The sequence below is a fragment of the Protopterus annectens genome, chromosome 7.part0 (assembly GCF_019279795.1).
Source record: "Protopterus annectens isolate FY-2018-M chromosome 7.part0, PAN1.0, whole genome shotgun sequence".
Taxonomy (NCBI): Eukaryota; Metazoa; Chordata; order Ceratodontiformes; family Protopteridae; genus Protopterus; species Protopterus annectens.
This window is the reverse complement of record NC_056739.1, coordinates 551,959,584-551,975,635: the sequence shown is the minus strand read 5'-3', so window position 1 is coordinate 551,975,635 and position 16,052 is coordinate 551,959,584. Positions and strand designations below refer to the sequence as shown.

General features: G+C 44.7%; 1 protein-coding gene across 1 annotated transcript in view; it reads left to right on the top strand.

Moving 5' to 3' along the window:
- The window catches only part of LOC122806591 (C4b-binding protein alpha chain-like), a gene marked incomplete in the record, with an annotated part of 1,299,259 nt that overhangs the window by 1,114,257 nt on the left and 168,950 nt on the right, over positions 1 to 16,052 (top strand). Inside the window, 1 exon segment of the mRNA XM_044077140.1 lies at positions 1,993 to 2,080. Coding sequence (XP_043933075.1) covers positions 1,993 to 2,080 — 88 coding nt within the window.

Below are 16,052 nucleotides of genomic sequence, written 5' to 3'. Positions count from 1 at the left end.
ATTTAATGAAAGTGTACTTTTAATGTACGATATATTTGTGAGCTTACTTGTTTGTGTTCAGTAGGTAGACTGATCATTGTTAGCCTCTTTGTGCATGCATCTCTCTCTGTCATGCACACACACACACACACACACACTCTTCTTCTACTTTCACACACATAATTCTGCTTTCATGCATGCACTCACTCACTCTGTACTTACCTGTTAACACAGGTAAGTGCTGTCCCTTTCAAAGGCAACAGTGGCAAATCCATACACAAGTCCCTCTTCAGCGAGAACACACACATACACACTGATTGTTCGGCGCAAAATAATGGCGTAAAAACACTGACCCTTTTTTGGCTCAAAAACAAAACTAGAAGGGTGTTTTGGCGCATGCACACACCGACATTAGCTTTGCAGCTCACGAGAGTGAAAAACACAAAACAAAAAAAGTGTTTTGGGGCATGTGTACATCGATGTTGCAGTTAGAGGTTGAGGGCCACATGGAAGAGCTCTGAGGGCCGCAGGTTGGACACTTCTGATTTAAGGTAAGGCATAGATTGAGCAGTAATGTTGGATTATTGATAGTTGTACTAAAGAATACATGTTATGTATAATGTCTGTAGCAGGCAATGTGTTAATATGATTTATTTTCTGCAATATCAATATACGTTTGCTAATGTCCTAAATAATTATGGGTGTTAGTGTTTTTTAAGTTGTTTTAGATGTAAAAATTCTATATATTTTTCCTGAATACCTAATACGTTTAGATTCATGTGCATTAAACTGCATTTCAGGAAGATAAAGCTGTGCATGTGTCCTTGTAGCTGGATCCACCAACTAACTGAATTTTGTAACTGAGGGTCATGATATATTATCTTGATATGTTACAATGTTTCAAGTGGTTACAGAGAAGTCATCCTTTATTTCTAGGGACAACCTGCATTCTTATATATAGACATGTGTATGCTCCAGTTTTGCCATTCTTTTTCACAAAAATGTCAAGAATATCTTTGAATCAATACAGACATTGTCATTTGAGTTTAGAATAGATGTCGAGCCAGAATAACCTTTGTAGATTCAGTCCTACACCTTACCCCTGTTGTTAATCTGTAGCCCTCATGTTTTCTTCTTACTCTTAATACACTTTTTCCTCCTCCTATACTCATACTCTCTCATTAACACTCTGTCCACCTACCATAGACGTCTCACTATTCTTCTTACTCACTTCTGTTTCCTGATCTTTTATCCTCAGTTCCTCTCCATTTTTACATTCATCTTTGCCTTTCATTTCTGCTGTTCAGGTTATCTATTATCATGCCACCAGCCCTACCCTGGTCTCCCTGTCAGTGCTACTCAAGCAGTCTGTTTCCACCAATCCACAACCCCTTTTTCCTATTTATGCACATGGGGTTGGGGTGTCACTTCAGTGATAATCATTTAGAACCAAGGTTTACACCGCCGGGTGGCTAGCCCTGCCATGGTATCCATACCACACATTCATACACACACTCAAACCTGTGACCAATTTAGCATGTCCAGTCCACCTTGCAAAATAAATGGGAAGTTGAGTGCCTTCTTTATGTCTTGGTTCTGCTGAAGATAAACTGGATAAAATAGGCTGTATATGTGATAGAGTATAAATGTGCAAACTTTATTCAGGAGTAAGGTGATCGAATTCTGAGGATTCTTGAAGACTTAGTCTGAGGAAGTATTTCCTTCAAAAAATTGTGTAGTGTATATATGGGGATAAAATGGTTGAGTATTTAAGAAAATAATGGGGCAAGCATGAAAAGTGGTGATGGCTACAGTGGCTTGCTGTCTCCCTCTGTGCACATTCTGTATAGGCTAGCTGGAATGTGACTTTAGCTGATGATTAAATGGAGTCCGTTAAAAATGCACATTTCCTAGACAGTTGACATAGAAACAGAATAAGTCATTTTAAATGTTTACCCTTTTATTTGAAATAATTTGAAAGCCTTTAAACCATACTTTTTTATTGTTACAAAGTGGAAGTTACAAGACTACTGAAGAAAAAGTGGGTCCTGCTCCGTCTGTTAATACCAGTTCACAGCAGTATAGTGCATTGCAAAACAAGGTATGGGTGTACTGTTTCACATTGTACTTTATTGATTACTTAAATTAATAATGTATGTTTTCTATAATCAGTGCTGCTTAACACAAACAAATACAAGTATTCTTATAAGGGGAGGGGTCAGTGGTTTCTAAAGCTCGATTCTGTGTAATGTTGAAGAAACTGAAAGTGTAATGTCTTCATTTGATTTTTGTCTGCTGTCTTGTCTTTTTAACATTAGATTTAACCATCTAATGTACAGCTAGTAATTCTTAACAGTAGCTTGTATGAAACACTGGCCACAAGCAAAATCTTGCCAAATGGAATTGCATTTTGATCATAGGTGTTACTTAACCAGACCACAGTACCAATGCCTTTACATTCTCCACTAATGGTGGTGTTTTCCTCATTTCTCATCTGTGCTTGTGCTCTTCCTCCAGCTTTTAACTTGCCTTCATTCTTTAGCCCTTAGTTTATATTCTCCTCTTTTCCCAGTCTGTGTACTTTACCCTTCCCTTCTCTTCCCATTACATCATACACTTAGTGCAGCCTCAACACTGTTATCCCCTCAGACCATATTATTCCTGCCTCTGCCTTCTACCCGACAGTGTTCAGGTCTTCTTTCTCTCAATGCATATATCTACCTCCTCTGCCCCCTTGCAGTCCTCCTCGCAGACTTCATTTTATTCTTTATTCCTATACACACCCCATGCATCATGCAGTGTACTAAAATGTCCTGCATTAAGGCTTTCTTTACTGTACGCTGTATTAATCCAAGTTTATTCTCAAGACTTTCCTTAACAGTAAGTTTGCTGTCTTCTAAACTTTGCAAATATACAAGTGTGTAAGCACCCATGTTAAGTTGTCAATCTCGCCTTCATTCTTGCTTGATGGGTTCTGAGCCGATCCCTCGGCTCCGACTCGGCACTTGCTAAGCTCGAGAGTCACTTTTACCAGCTCGAGGCAGCCCCATATCCCATGATGCAAGGCGGTAAGTACCCAGATCTCGTTTGCCGCTTCGCTTATGAGGTCCTCCTTTTACCAGCTCCTGGTAAGTGATTCACTTTATTGATATTTAAGCCCCTTTTGTTAAAAAAAACTTTTATTGTTAATTATAAGTTAATTTTTTAGATTTCCTGACAGAAAATCCCTGTCTCTGTTAATTTTTTTTTTTAGTCAAACTTTACCCATCCCATCCCCTCCCTGTTAGGGTGTGTGTGTGTTTGTTTTTAGGAATACCTTTTTGGTATTTTCTTTAATTTAAATTTTTGACTGGTGTGTGTGTGTGTTTTGTAGCACCATGTCAAAGGAGAGGGTCTCAGGTTTTAAGAAGTGTGACTCGTGCTGTCAGAAGATGTCTCTGACAGACGGTCACACTTCTTGCCTGTATTGCCTGGGGCCTCTTCACCTGCAGGACTCCTGTGCTATTTGTCATTCCTTCAGCCAGAGAGTCCTGCAGGAAAGGCAACAAGCTGATACTTAGGGGCCTTCTTAAGCGGAGGGCTCTCCGGCTAAGTCGGCTCCATCAAAATCAGCTAAATCTTCCAAGGCCCAGGCTTCTGTGTCTAAGCCTGCGGCCTCGGCTCGACTTCGTTCAGTCGAGATCGGCTCGGCTGGAGCCGATTCTGGCTTAAAGCCTTCGGCACCGATGGCTATCGGTGCCGAATCTGCATCGACCACCGGTGTCGGCTCCGATCGGTTCCGACCACCATGTGGCACAGGCATCGGTGTCGGCTCCGATCGGCTCCGACACCGTTACTTTGGTGGTTGTATCGGCTCCGGCTGGAGCCGATACATCGAGGCTTCCTGTCGGCTCTGACAAGTCTTCGGCTCCGACAGGATCTATAGTATCGGTTCCGATGGCTCATTCCAGGAAGAGGTCGAGGTCTCCTTCCTTGGAGCCGATACTTTCGGCTCCGGCTTCACCTCTTCTTTTGGAACGGAGCCATCGGAGCCGATCTTCAAGGTCATCCAGACTGTCAGATCATGACCTAGAGAGAGTGGTCAGTAGATTACTTAAGTCACAGGTACTGGCCCAAATGTTACATAGTCCGTCTCAACAGACGACTGTTGGTCCACACCCCGTTACAGTTCCTCCTTCACCTCTACCCCAGAGCTTGGAGTTGGAGTCTTCGGGAATGGTTACTGCTACGGCTGGAGGATGGATACCCCCTTCTGTTCCTTCAGCCTCTACTCTTATCTCCTCTTCGAGACCTTCCTTAGAGGGATTCGGTGGTCGGGCTTCCATGGTCTCCTCCGAGGGGGTGAGTGGCATCGGACCCTTGTCCAAACCCGCTCTTCCCCTTGGAGCCTCGGCCTTGGTGAGCTCGGCTCCGACATCTGCCTCGGAGACTTCCCTTTCGGTGGTCCCTGGAGTTCCTAGCTCTTGAACGGGTTCTCTCGGACCTGCCTGGGAGGGAGCATTCGAGGTGATGAAGAGTGTGCTGGCCACTGGTATCAGTCAGCAGTCTGTTCCCGTAGCTCCTCCCTCTATAGTACCTGTTGACATCTCTGCCACTTCTCTTGCTACAGGACCCAGAGATCCTCCGCCTCAGGTTTCCCCATTGGGAATTTCCCCCTCTTCCGAGGATTCTCCTGATGTTTGGAGATCCTCCTAGGAAGAGGACTTGTAAGAGGAAACATGTAGACTCCCGAGTCTGTCACTGGATACTGACTTTGATGAGTCAGAGGGATCCCCTAGATCCCCTCTGAGGATGTCTCCTTCTCAGACATCCTAGAACTCCTTAAACAGAGGGAAGAATGGCCCACCAACAATCCCTCTGAGGATGACTCAGTGTACCTAGAGGCGTTTGGATCTCGGCCCTCCACCTCCTGGGTGTCTCCGCCTTCGACCCCCTTATGCAGGTTATTGCACGAAGGCGTGGGCAGCTCCTGACTCTGTAGAGCCAGTCCCTAGGAGGCCTTCAAAATTTATCACTGCCCGTGTGACAAGCAATTCCTCACTAAGGGTGTCCCGCTGATGCCATGGTGGTGGCTGCGGCCACCAAAAGGAACTTGCAGATCCTTCCGTGCCGTCCATCCTCCTAATAAGGACTCTAGGACCATGGATAGGTGCAGTGGCGGATGTTTTCCTCAGCGACCTTTGCTATCGTTCGCTGAATTACCTATGTCACTTCACCAGACTCCAGAGGGATATCCTTAAGGAGCTGGGTGAAGTAGTTCAGGATCCTACAGCTGCAGGGGCTCAAGAAAAATTGCTTCGCAGCTAGGAACCCTCAATTCCATTGCAAACTCCTCCATGCGGCTAATATCTTATGCTGCGGATGGGCGAGTAGAGCCGCAGGTACAGGTGTGGCTCTTAGGCGCCAAGCCTGGATGCGGCTATGTGATTTTGCGGATCCCTTTAAGGCGTCCTTCACAAATTCTCCCTTTGATGGGTCAGCTTTGTTTGGCCCTCAGGTGAAGGAAACCTTGACCAGGTGCGAACAGGACGGCAAGACTCTTTCTGCTGTTGGAGTCCGTTTTCCACCCTTCTAGACCTTATCCCAAAGGACAGAAAGGTGGGAAAATGTGATTCTGTAAATCCCAAGGAGTCACGCGATTCACGTGGTCAGTTTACCCTAGAGGCAGAGGGGTAACAACAACAGGCGCCGCTCTAGAGGCAGAGGGGTCCGAAAACCAGGGAAACAGAGAGCCTCTCTCTGACAAGCCCTTTCAGCATCCCTGAGATGTTGCCCGGCTGTCCCTCCTTGGAGGCAGTCGGGAAGATTATCACTGTACCCAGAAGCCTGGCATTCCCTCACTCAAGACAGATGGGTACAGTCGATCATATCCAAGGGTTACATAATTCCTTTCGAGGAAAGTCCCTTCCCCTCAAATTCCCTTCCAGATGTACCACCGGTCTAAGGGAAATTGCAGAGTTAGAAATCTCAAAACTACTGCAAAAGAGCCATTCAGCCAATTACAATAGACCATTCAGAGCCGGAATCTACTCAAGGTTCTTTTGGTCCCCAAAAGACGGAGACTGGAGACCAATATTGGATCTCAGCAGACTCAACAAGTCTGTCAGGAAGACAAGATTCGAATGGTCACTCTTCAGTCAATTCTGCCCTTCTTACAGAAGGACAACTGGATGTGCTCAATAGATCTTCAGGATGCGTACTATCACATCAAAATTCACAGACGCTCCAGGAGATTTCTCCGCTTTCGGCTGGGGTCCAGTCATTTCCAGTTCAGAGCCCTGCCCTTTGGTCTCACTACAGCCCCAGAGTGTTCACCAAATGCATGGCAGTGGTCACGGCTCACCTGAGACGTCAAGGATTCCAGGTGTTTCCGTATCTCGACGACTGGCTCCTGTCAGCCACCACCAGGCATCAGCTTATACAAGCCAGGGATTACACAATAAACCTTTGTTCTCATTTGGGCATCTCAATCAACTTCGAAAAGTCATCCTTATCGCCCTGCCAGTCTATTACCTTCATAGGCAAACTTAAACACTGTTCGGATGTCAGCTACCCTTACAGATCAAAGAGTTTCAGACATTCAGAGTCATGTCAGGATCATTCTGGCCAACAAGAAAGTACAGGCCAGAATGGTTCTAAAGGTATTAGGTCTCATGGCTGCGGCCATTACTCTTCTTCCCTGGCTCGATTCTACATGCGCCTTCTTCAGTGGATGCTGTTCACACAATGGTCATACCAGCAACTTCCAATGCGTCACCAGATTCTGGTGACACAGACATGCAAAGAGCATCTTGCTTGGTGGATCACATCTCCTCAGGTTCACCAAGGCAGGTACTTTGTACCCCATCCCCGATAGCCACTGTCACCACGGATGCCTCCCTGATCGGGTGGGGGTCATTATCAGGGCAGGATGGTTCATGGGACGTGGCAGCCGTTCGAGTACCATCTGCACATAAATGTCCTGGAGATGAGAGCAGTGCTTTTAACGTTGCAAGCCCTCAACGACTTTCTTCCCGTAGGGACAATTGCAGTCCACACAGACAACATGTCTGTAGTTTGGTATATCAACAAACAGGGCGGAACCAAGTCCTACCCCTTGTGTCGAGTAGCGCTCAGACTATGGCAATGGGCGATCTCCTCTCATCGGTTTCTGGTAGCAACGCATATCCCTGGGAAAACCAACATTGTAGCGGACAGATTGAGCAGAGCTATTCTCATGCCTCACGAGTGGTCTCTCAAGCAATCTATAGCGGAAGAGATTTTTCTGGAATGGGGTCGTCCATGTTGCGATCTTTTTGCTACCCCCCAAAACAGCAAATGTCCAGACTTCTCCAGGCGCTTCCCACTAACAGGCCAACCGCCCAGAGACGCTCTGAGCCAGGATTGGCCGCAGGGACATCTTTATGCCTTCCTCCATTTCCTCTGATCCCTCAGGTGATCCAGAAAGCTACCGTTTGAGAGCCAAATTGATTCTCATTGCCCCTTACTGGCCTCGACAAGTTTGGTTCCCGTTCCTCCATCATCACCTTTTGGTGCAGCCGTGGCATCTGGACCCAGTGCCAGATCTTCTGATTCACCAATCGGGTCAGCTGCACCGGTCAATCCCTTCTCTCAACCTCACAGCATGGTTGCTCCACTTCCTTCCTTAGCCAGGCTTCCTTTGATCTCTAACCCAGTTAGAGACATCATAGTAGCTTCACTAAAATCCTCTACCAGGAGGATTTATACAAGCAAATGGAAGCGTTTCTCTTATTGGGCTAAGGCCCAGAATATTGATCCTTTTACTGCCCTGTTCAGGCAGTCCTGGACTTCTTAGCAGAGATTTTTCATGCAGGCTCCTCTTCTTCCACAGTCAGAGTTCAATTGGCTGCTATTTCCAATTTTCATGTCGGGATAGCAGATCATAATATTATGTCCCATAGGCTCTGCAGGGCCTTCTTGAAAGGAATTTTCCTACTAAAGCCTCCAATCAGGAATCCTCCTCCTCAGTGGGATCTAAATTTAGTGCTGACATCTTTGATTCTTCCCCCTTTCGAGCCAGCTGCTTCTTGTTCCCTGAAATATCTTTCTTGGAAAACTTTATTCCTAGTGGCTATTACATCGGCCAGGAGGGTGTCTGAACTTCATGCTCTTTTGGTTCGACCCCCCTATTTGGTTTTTCACAAAGACAGAGTATCTTTGAGAACTAACCCAACCTTTTTACCTAAGGTCGCTTCAAAGAACAATTTGAATCAATCCATTGATCTCCGTGTATTTTTCCCTAACTATTCAGATAGAGCTGAACAAAAGCTACATTATCTTGATGTCCACCGTCAACTTAGATATTATTTGGACAGAACAAAAATTTAGAAAATCTGATCAACTTTTTGTTTCCTATGCGGATAATAAAAAGGCCTTCCTGTTTCTAAAGTGACTTTGTCTAGATGGCTTTCTTCGGTCATCTCTGAAATTTATCTGCTCAGGGGAAAACAGCTGTGCTCAAAACCTAAAGCACATTCAACTAGGAGCTTAGCTACTTCTACAGCTTTTCAAGCTAGACTTCCTTTAGACACTATTTGTGCAGCGCCACTTGGGCCACTCCTCACACTTTTGTTTCCCATTACAAATTGGACTTGGCCTCCAGGGACAGAGCCAATTTTGGCTCTACAGTCCTCAAGAGTTTGTTCCATTGAGCCACCCAGGATAGAGGTGCTAGGACGCGGTCCCATCAAGCAAGAATGAAGGCGAGATTGACAACTTAACATTAGAAGTTATGTACCTACCATAACGTTCCATGTTAGTTGTCTTCTCTCGCCTTCTTTCTTCGACCCTCCCTCCTTCCCCTGGCCTGGACAGACCTTGTTATAAGAAACTGTTATGCTGAAGACCATTCAGACCTGGTCCTTCTTCCATCTGTAAGTTTTCTTTCTTCCTTTGGGAAGTATTTTATGCTTGGTGCTATTGCCCTTTGTCATCAAACGAGATCTGGGTACTTACCGCCTTGCATCATGGGATATGGGGCTGCCTCGAGCTGGTAAAAGTGACTCTCGAGCTTAGCAAGTGCCGAGTCGGAGCCGAGGGATCGGCTCCGAACCCATCAAGCAAGAAAGAAGGCGAGAGAAGACAACTAACATGGAACGTTATGGTAGGTACATAACTTCTTATTTTTTGTTGTTGCTGTAATTTTTATGTAAAACTGAATGATAACATTAATATTGTTAACATATGCTAAAACTGGTATTGTATGAATTCAGACGTACTCCTTAAGACTACACGTCTTATACCTGTGTTAGTGGTGCTTTTTCTCCCAAGGCCTCTTCTGAAAATGTTTTGCCAAGTCAGACTGAAGTGCATCACTCTGAGTTTCAAGTTTCTTGCATGTAATTTAAGAGCCACAGTCATGACCTTAGCTTTAGGCTAGTAATATGCATACTCAGTATGGATTTTGTTTGTGTGTTATTGCACATCATTGTATAGGAACTTTTTAAAGTAAAACAGCAAGAATTAGACACACTCATCTAGTCTCCTGTAATTGTTTCAAACAGCAGTGTTTTGTGTTTTTTTTTTTTTTTTTATTAACACTGTAATGCTGTATTAAAATTATGTGTTCTACCCTAAGAGACTGTTATAGCTGCTCTGACAGGAAACTGGATTTTGGGATTTTTCTTTTGGGTGTTGGGGAGCTGAAGGCAGTTATTCCAGTGACCTTACACTACTGTCGCTTTCCACCAGCCAGCTGAGAAAGGGCATGTACACTGAACTAATTGCCTTCAGCTATCTTACACCCAAAAATCTCCCAACCAATTTGCTGGTGGTGCAGATATGATAAATCTTTACTAGGAGAAGAATTTGTAACTTAAGGATGTAGCCTGTCCATGCACTTCCACTGTATGTCAGAAGACTGTTCATGCGTGCAAAAGCAGCGTCATACATCACACACCTCAGGGCTTGGGAGCATGAACCAAAGATGTCTGCATCTTGATAATGGGTGCACATCACCATCCTGTTTTCCACTTTCTAATGCTTAATAAGAAAACTTCAGAGCATCCTTTATGGGAATGCTTGTTAGTGATTTGTGCCTGGAACCATTGACGAGGAATGAGTGACACTGAAAAATACAGGGATGATAGGAAGGAGAAGCGAGTGAGTAAAGGAGAATGAAGGAGAAACTGATAAATCTGGTGTCCTTTTCATTCTTCCTCACATATAGATCTTGTATATAATCCTTTGAGCTGACTCTGCTGCATACTACAGACTTTGGATCCAACTCTGAGGTCTTCCTTCAGCCTATAATGTCCCACTCCATCCCCATTACCTCGGATCTCATTTGCCACCATTATGGTTAGACGTAGGTTCTGCTGTCAACACATTTGTACGGAAGTTTTATATATATTTTTTCAGCTAAAAAATCTTATAGCCCTCCGCTGTAAATCTTAAAACCCTTTTTCCTCACTTACCTCCCTCTTAGCTTTCGCTGGAATTACGGATATTTTTGATCCCTTCAACTACTTTTCCTCTATTTTTAGTAGTTGTTGGCACTTTTCTTCCTTAACTTTTGTAAGGTAATTCTGCTTACTACCATAGTTGGTAATTTTGTAAATTTTCTTTCTATTATTTCTGTGTTTTTTAAAAGATGCATCTTATTTGTTTGTTTAACTGCTACTTTTTCCTAGCTACAATATCTGATAAACCTACAGGTTTTAAAAAATGCACTTCTTGTGGGCATAAGATCCCAAACTCATGCCCACAAGGAATGCATTTATTGTCTTGGTTCTGACCATTTAAATATAGTCTGCTCTACTATTCATCCTAGAGCATTGGCTGGCAAGCATAATAAACTTATATTAAAAGGTTTACTTCCAGGTTCTTCATTTTCCAAGGCTCCAACCCACTCAAAAACCAGCAAGGTAGCTTCATTGCAGCACACAAAAACGTCTCTGTCAAAGGTCCCCCAGGTCTGCATCGGGATTTAGGGAAAACAGTAAGAAAGATGATGGGTCCAGCATCTTCAGATCTGAAGTCTGTTAGCCTACTGTCAGATTCATAACCATCATCTAATCCAAAGGTATCTGCTCTGATATTTGTATCTCCCTCACCAGTGACATCCTCTCTGGATCCTAAGTCTTTGGATCTGAAGCCAAGTGCATCTTGTAGGAGTCGTACTCATAAGTACATGGTGAAGCCCATTTCACCTTCCTTGCCTGCACAATTGTTTCAGACTCTGAAGAAACATTCCAAGCCCCCTTCCACAGTGTCTTCTAGATCCTCCAGAAGTTTATCAGAAGCAGAAATGGATAGGATGATGCAAAAGTTTCTCAGGGCTCAGATTCAGATGGGGTCCTGCCAGCTCCGTCTCCTACCAGATCCGTGATTGTACACTAGGTGTGTTCCATCATCTTCTCGGATCTGACCCGTGGTTTTGGAGCGAAAGCCAAATACACAAATTTTTTTCCCAGGGAAAAAATTCTCGTAGCCAACAAAAAAAAAAAACACTTTGAGCTTAATCTCTCACACGGCTGAAGGGTATCTCATGAGCAACCAGTTCAGGCATCGCCATAAGGAGACATGCCTGGATGCAACTATGCGACTTTCAGGAACCTTTTAAGTCGTCTTTTATTAATGCCCCATTCAATGGCACTTCCTTGTTTGGGCCATCAGTAAATGATACACTTACCCACAACAAAAAAAGATGGAAAGACCCTGTCTGACATATCGATCAAATTTTGTATGCCTTAGCGGACCTTCTGTAGGAACCAGAGAGGCGATAGGAAAATGTACTTCTGCAAATATCTGGGACCATTCCAGAATTCGTATGGGTAAAATTCTTCCAGAGGCAGAGGAAGAAATTTTAATGGCAGATGTCACCCTAGAGGCAGAGGAAACCCATAAAAGCAGGGCTTTAGAGATTCTTTTTTTGGATAGGCACTATCAGAACTTCTGATGTGTTGCCCAACTACTCTGAAGGCAGTCGGGGGTCAATTCTCTTTGCACCTGGACAAACATCACAAAAGATTTATGGGTATTAAGAATAGTATCTGGAGGCTATTTCATTCCATTTTCCCTTCTTCCTCATTGTCAAAGGAAGAAACTTCCCAGCGATTCATCCAGTCAGAGGAGGGCTGCACCACAAGAAGTCCAAAAGCATTTAGAAAAAGTCATCCAGAAGGTCCCACCAGACCAAATGGCATTTGGAACTTATTTACACTTCTTTTTAGTGCCAAAGAAACCAGGGGATCTCAAACCTGTTTTGGATCTAAGCAAATTGAGTCAGTATGTAAAGAAAGCAAAGTTCTGAATGGTCACAGTTTAGTCCATTTTGCCTTTTCTACACAAGGATGATTGGATGTGCTGTGTAGATCTTCAGGATTCGTACTATCATATGAAAATACAGATGATCTGGAAGACATTTCTGCTTTTGGCTGTGAATCAGTAATTACCAATTCAGAGCTTTGCCCTTTGGACTACCCACAGCCCCCAGGGTGTTTACCAAATGCATGGCAGAAGTCGCAGCTCAGTTGAGACTCAAGGGATTCTAAGTGTTTCCATATCTAGACAACTGGCTTCTAACCGCCCTGTCCAAGCTATCCAAGTATCAACTTCAACATGCCAGGAACTATTTATTCTGGATTTTTGACTCCTTGGGCATTACGATAAATCCTGCCAATTTGAAACTTGCTCCAGGTCAGAGCCTGGAATTCATTGGGACATATTAAACACATCTACACAAATGGCATCCTTGCCTATCCACTGCATTACTTCTTTCAGGAGTCCGGTTCAGGCTATTCTGTCTGTCTCATTCATCTCCTTCTGCAAGATTAGTGCTTCAAGCTCTGCAGTCATTAGCAGCTGCCATAGTAGTATGTCCTCTGACAGGCTTCTTTATGCAAGTTCTCCAGTGGAGTCTAGGTGTACAGTGGTCCATTCTACATCAACCCCTATTTTATCAAGTAAAATTCACTGTAATTTACAAGGAACACATTTGTTGGGGTCTATATTAGATCATCAAACGCTTAGGTTGTCGAACACTGAAACTGCACCTAAATGTCGAAGTCTAATAAATGCGAAAGCCAAATACACAATTTTTTTTCCCAGGGAAAAAATTCTCGTGGCCAACAAAAAAAAAAAAAACTCTTAAAACCCTAATCAAGGGGGGAGCTTTGCCCCCCCCCCCATTAAATATACCAACTCCGAGATTACTCTATATCAGGGAAAAGGCCAAATACCCGATGACAGCCAAGCAAATCTTTTTCTAGGGAAAAATTTGTGTAATTGGCCTTTCGCGTTTTCCACATCGTTTCGGTATTGACAAGAGTGCGTTCGACAACATAAGCATACAAGGATCTAATATAGACTGCATTTGCTGGTGGTTACAATCAGATGATCTTTTTCTGAGCAGAGCATTTGTCCTACTGAACCCAGTAGCCACAGTGACCACGGGTGCTTTTCACCTGGGGTGGGGGGCATTTCTTGGTAAGAACTGTGCAAGGCGTATGGTCCCCCAATAGACTAAGTTGCATATCAGTCTCCCAGAAATGAGAGCAGTCCTCCTAGTATTGCAGGCATTTTAAGATGCTCTTCCCTTGTGGACTATTGCAATTCAAACTGGCAATATGTCTGTAGTCTAGTATATCAAAAAAATAAGGAGCAACTCTATCTTACCCCCTTTGCAGAGGGGGTGTGAAAATCGGAAATTTCGTCAGACTACTTATTGTGATGAACATCCTGGAGAACACCAATGTGCTTGCAGACAAACTAGGCAGATGCATTCTGATGCCTCAAGTGGTCTGTCATAGTCAGTAGTGAGTATGATTTTCAAGCATTGGGGCCAACCTTGCTGCATTCTATTTGCCACCGCTGTCACCAAGAAGGGCAGCAAGTACTCCACTCTGATCTCCCCCCCTAGAGGTGCTGTTCTTCACGCTTGGCCCTCTGGTCTCCTTTATGCTTACCCTCCTCTTTCCCTAATTCCAAGATTTTTTCAGAAAGCAAGCAGGCTAATGAGCTCAGTAATCCTCATTTCCCCCTTCTGGCCTCTGCAAGTATGGATGTTCTTTGTGTTTAACAGTTGCAGTCATCACATTTGGGTTATCCCTGCCAGGGTAGCCCACAGCTGGCCCGAATACCAGAGGCTTAGTATTTCTGCGTCGGTTGGTGTTGCTTCAGGACTGACGTCAGGTTGTCAGTAGTGTAAAGTAAGCATCCAACGCCATTACATTAGTCTTTCTTGCCGTGGAGCCCGAAGCAGAAGCAGTTCGCACGAGTGCCAGTTGGCTGCCCACCTGAGTTTCATCTTTTGAACTGAAGCTGAAGTCTTCTAAAGCTAAGTACCCCATTGGGGGTCCTTTTTTCTTGCACTAACCGATGTCAGAAAAAGTTAACAATTATCTTGCCTGTGGAAAGCAAATACCACACTGAGACTTTCATTCTTACTGCGTCACTTGCTTAGGCCCAGACCACGAGATCCCCTGCTGTTGCTTTTGTGCTTTGTTCAGTGCCAGAACTATACGTCCTCGGACCCATGTTTTTCGTGTTTCACTGTTGCAGTCATTACATTTGGGTAATCTGCTGGCAGGTTGCCCTCAGTCGGCCTGCATAACAAAGTCTTGGGTCCTGCATAGTTTGCCGTCTCCTCTTCCATGACGTCAGGTTGTCAGGGGTATAAAACATGCAGCCGACACCATTTTATTCAGTCTTTCTTGCCGCGCGGTGCCCGAAGTAGAAGCAGTTCTCAAGTGCCGGTCGGCCGACTCATGAAATTTTCTTATTCGAGTTTCAGAACCGAAGTCTTCAAACTAAAGCTAAGTACCCCATTGGGGAAACTTTTTCTTACTCCTTACCAATGTCAGTAAAAGTTAATTGCATTACTTGTGGGAAGCAAATACCTCAAGGATTTTCATTTGTACTGTATTCCTTGCCTAGGCCCTGATCACAAAGTGCTTTGCTGTCAGTTTTGTGCTAAATTTAACCAATGCACTATTAAGCATCGGTATATTTTTGCTTCTAAATATTTTGGTTCAAGATTCAACTATCCTGAAATGTCGTTGGCTAGCAATCAGACTACCGGAGTTCACAAAAAATGCAAAGAAAAAGACGAAGCTTCTCCTAAGCCAGTCGCCAGTACTCAGGCACTTTCGCAGCTCCCTGATACCCGCTACATCTGAAGTAGTTAACTTCATTTGATCAGCAACCTGTTGGTTACGGATCCGAGCCAGCAGCATACCAAGCAAAAAGATCTGAGCTCCAAGCTCCTCCCCCTTACCCATACTACACTGCAACCTCCTTCCAGTCCTCAGATATCATTTGCCGCGGCTTTGCCAAGCACGGGATTTTTCGAGCTCCAGGCAAGTGTAGCATCTTTTACTACAAACTTTCTCGTTTAGTCTAGCTTTTTGTGTGTGTGTATTTTAATACTTTTCTTAGTGTCATTCTTCCTAGCCGTTATCTCCCCCCTCACCTTTGGTAGTTGTCCATCCCATTAGTAGGCCCCTTTCCCTCTTTCAGGTGCGCGTGTGTCTCTAGTATGGCTGAAAGTCATAAAGTGACTTTTTCCAAGTGCTCTGAGTGTGGCCATAAGCTGTTGCCAGCAGATGGTCACACTCAGTGCGTGATTTGCTTGCGGGTTCCGCACCTTTCTTCGGGCTGCCAGATTTGTGCGGACTTCAACCCCCAAGCCTTATGGGGTAGGAGGAACAAGCTGATTCTGGCGGGTCTTCTACCTGCAGAATCAGCTTCTTCTCCTTCCCTCTCTTTAGTGACAGCTGCGGCTGAGGCTGCCCAGCCAGCCGGCCCTCTTCCCCTGTCTGGGACTCACCCTCCCCACCTTGTATCAGGGAGAACGAGAGGACAAGAAGCATAAAAAAAGAGAGAAGAGAAAGCGACAGAGAAAAAGAGAGAGAGAGAAAGAAAGCCGCAAGCGGCAGGCAGAACTAGACCCCTCGGCCCATCCCGCTAAAGTTCTGTCTTCTCCCTTGAGTTTCCAAGCCTTCCTCCCTGCGGTTCCGTTCACCATGTTTCTCCCCGGAGCTGGAAGAGGAGACCCGACCAGCCTCGAGGTCATTGTCACATCGGCCCTCTCGGCCAGCTTCGGCTTCCTC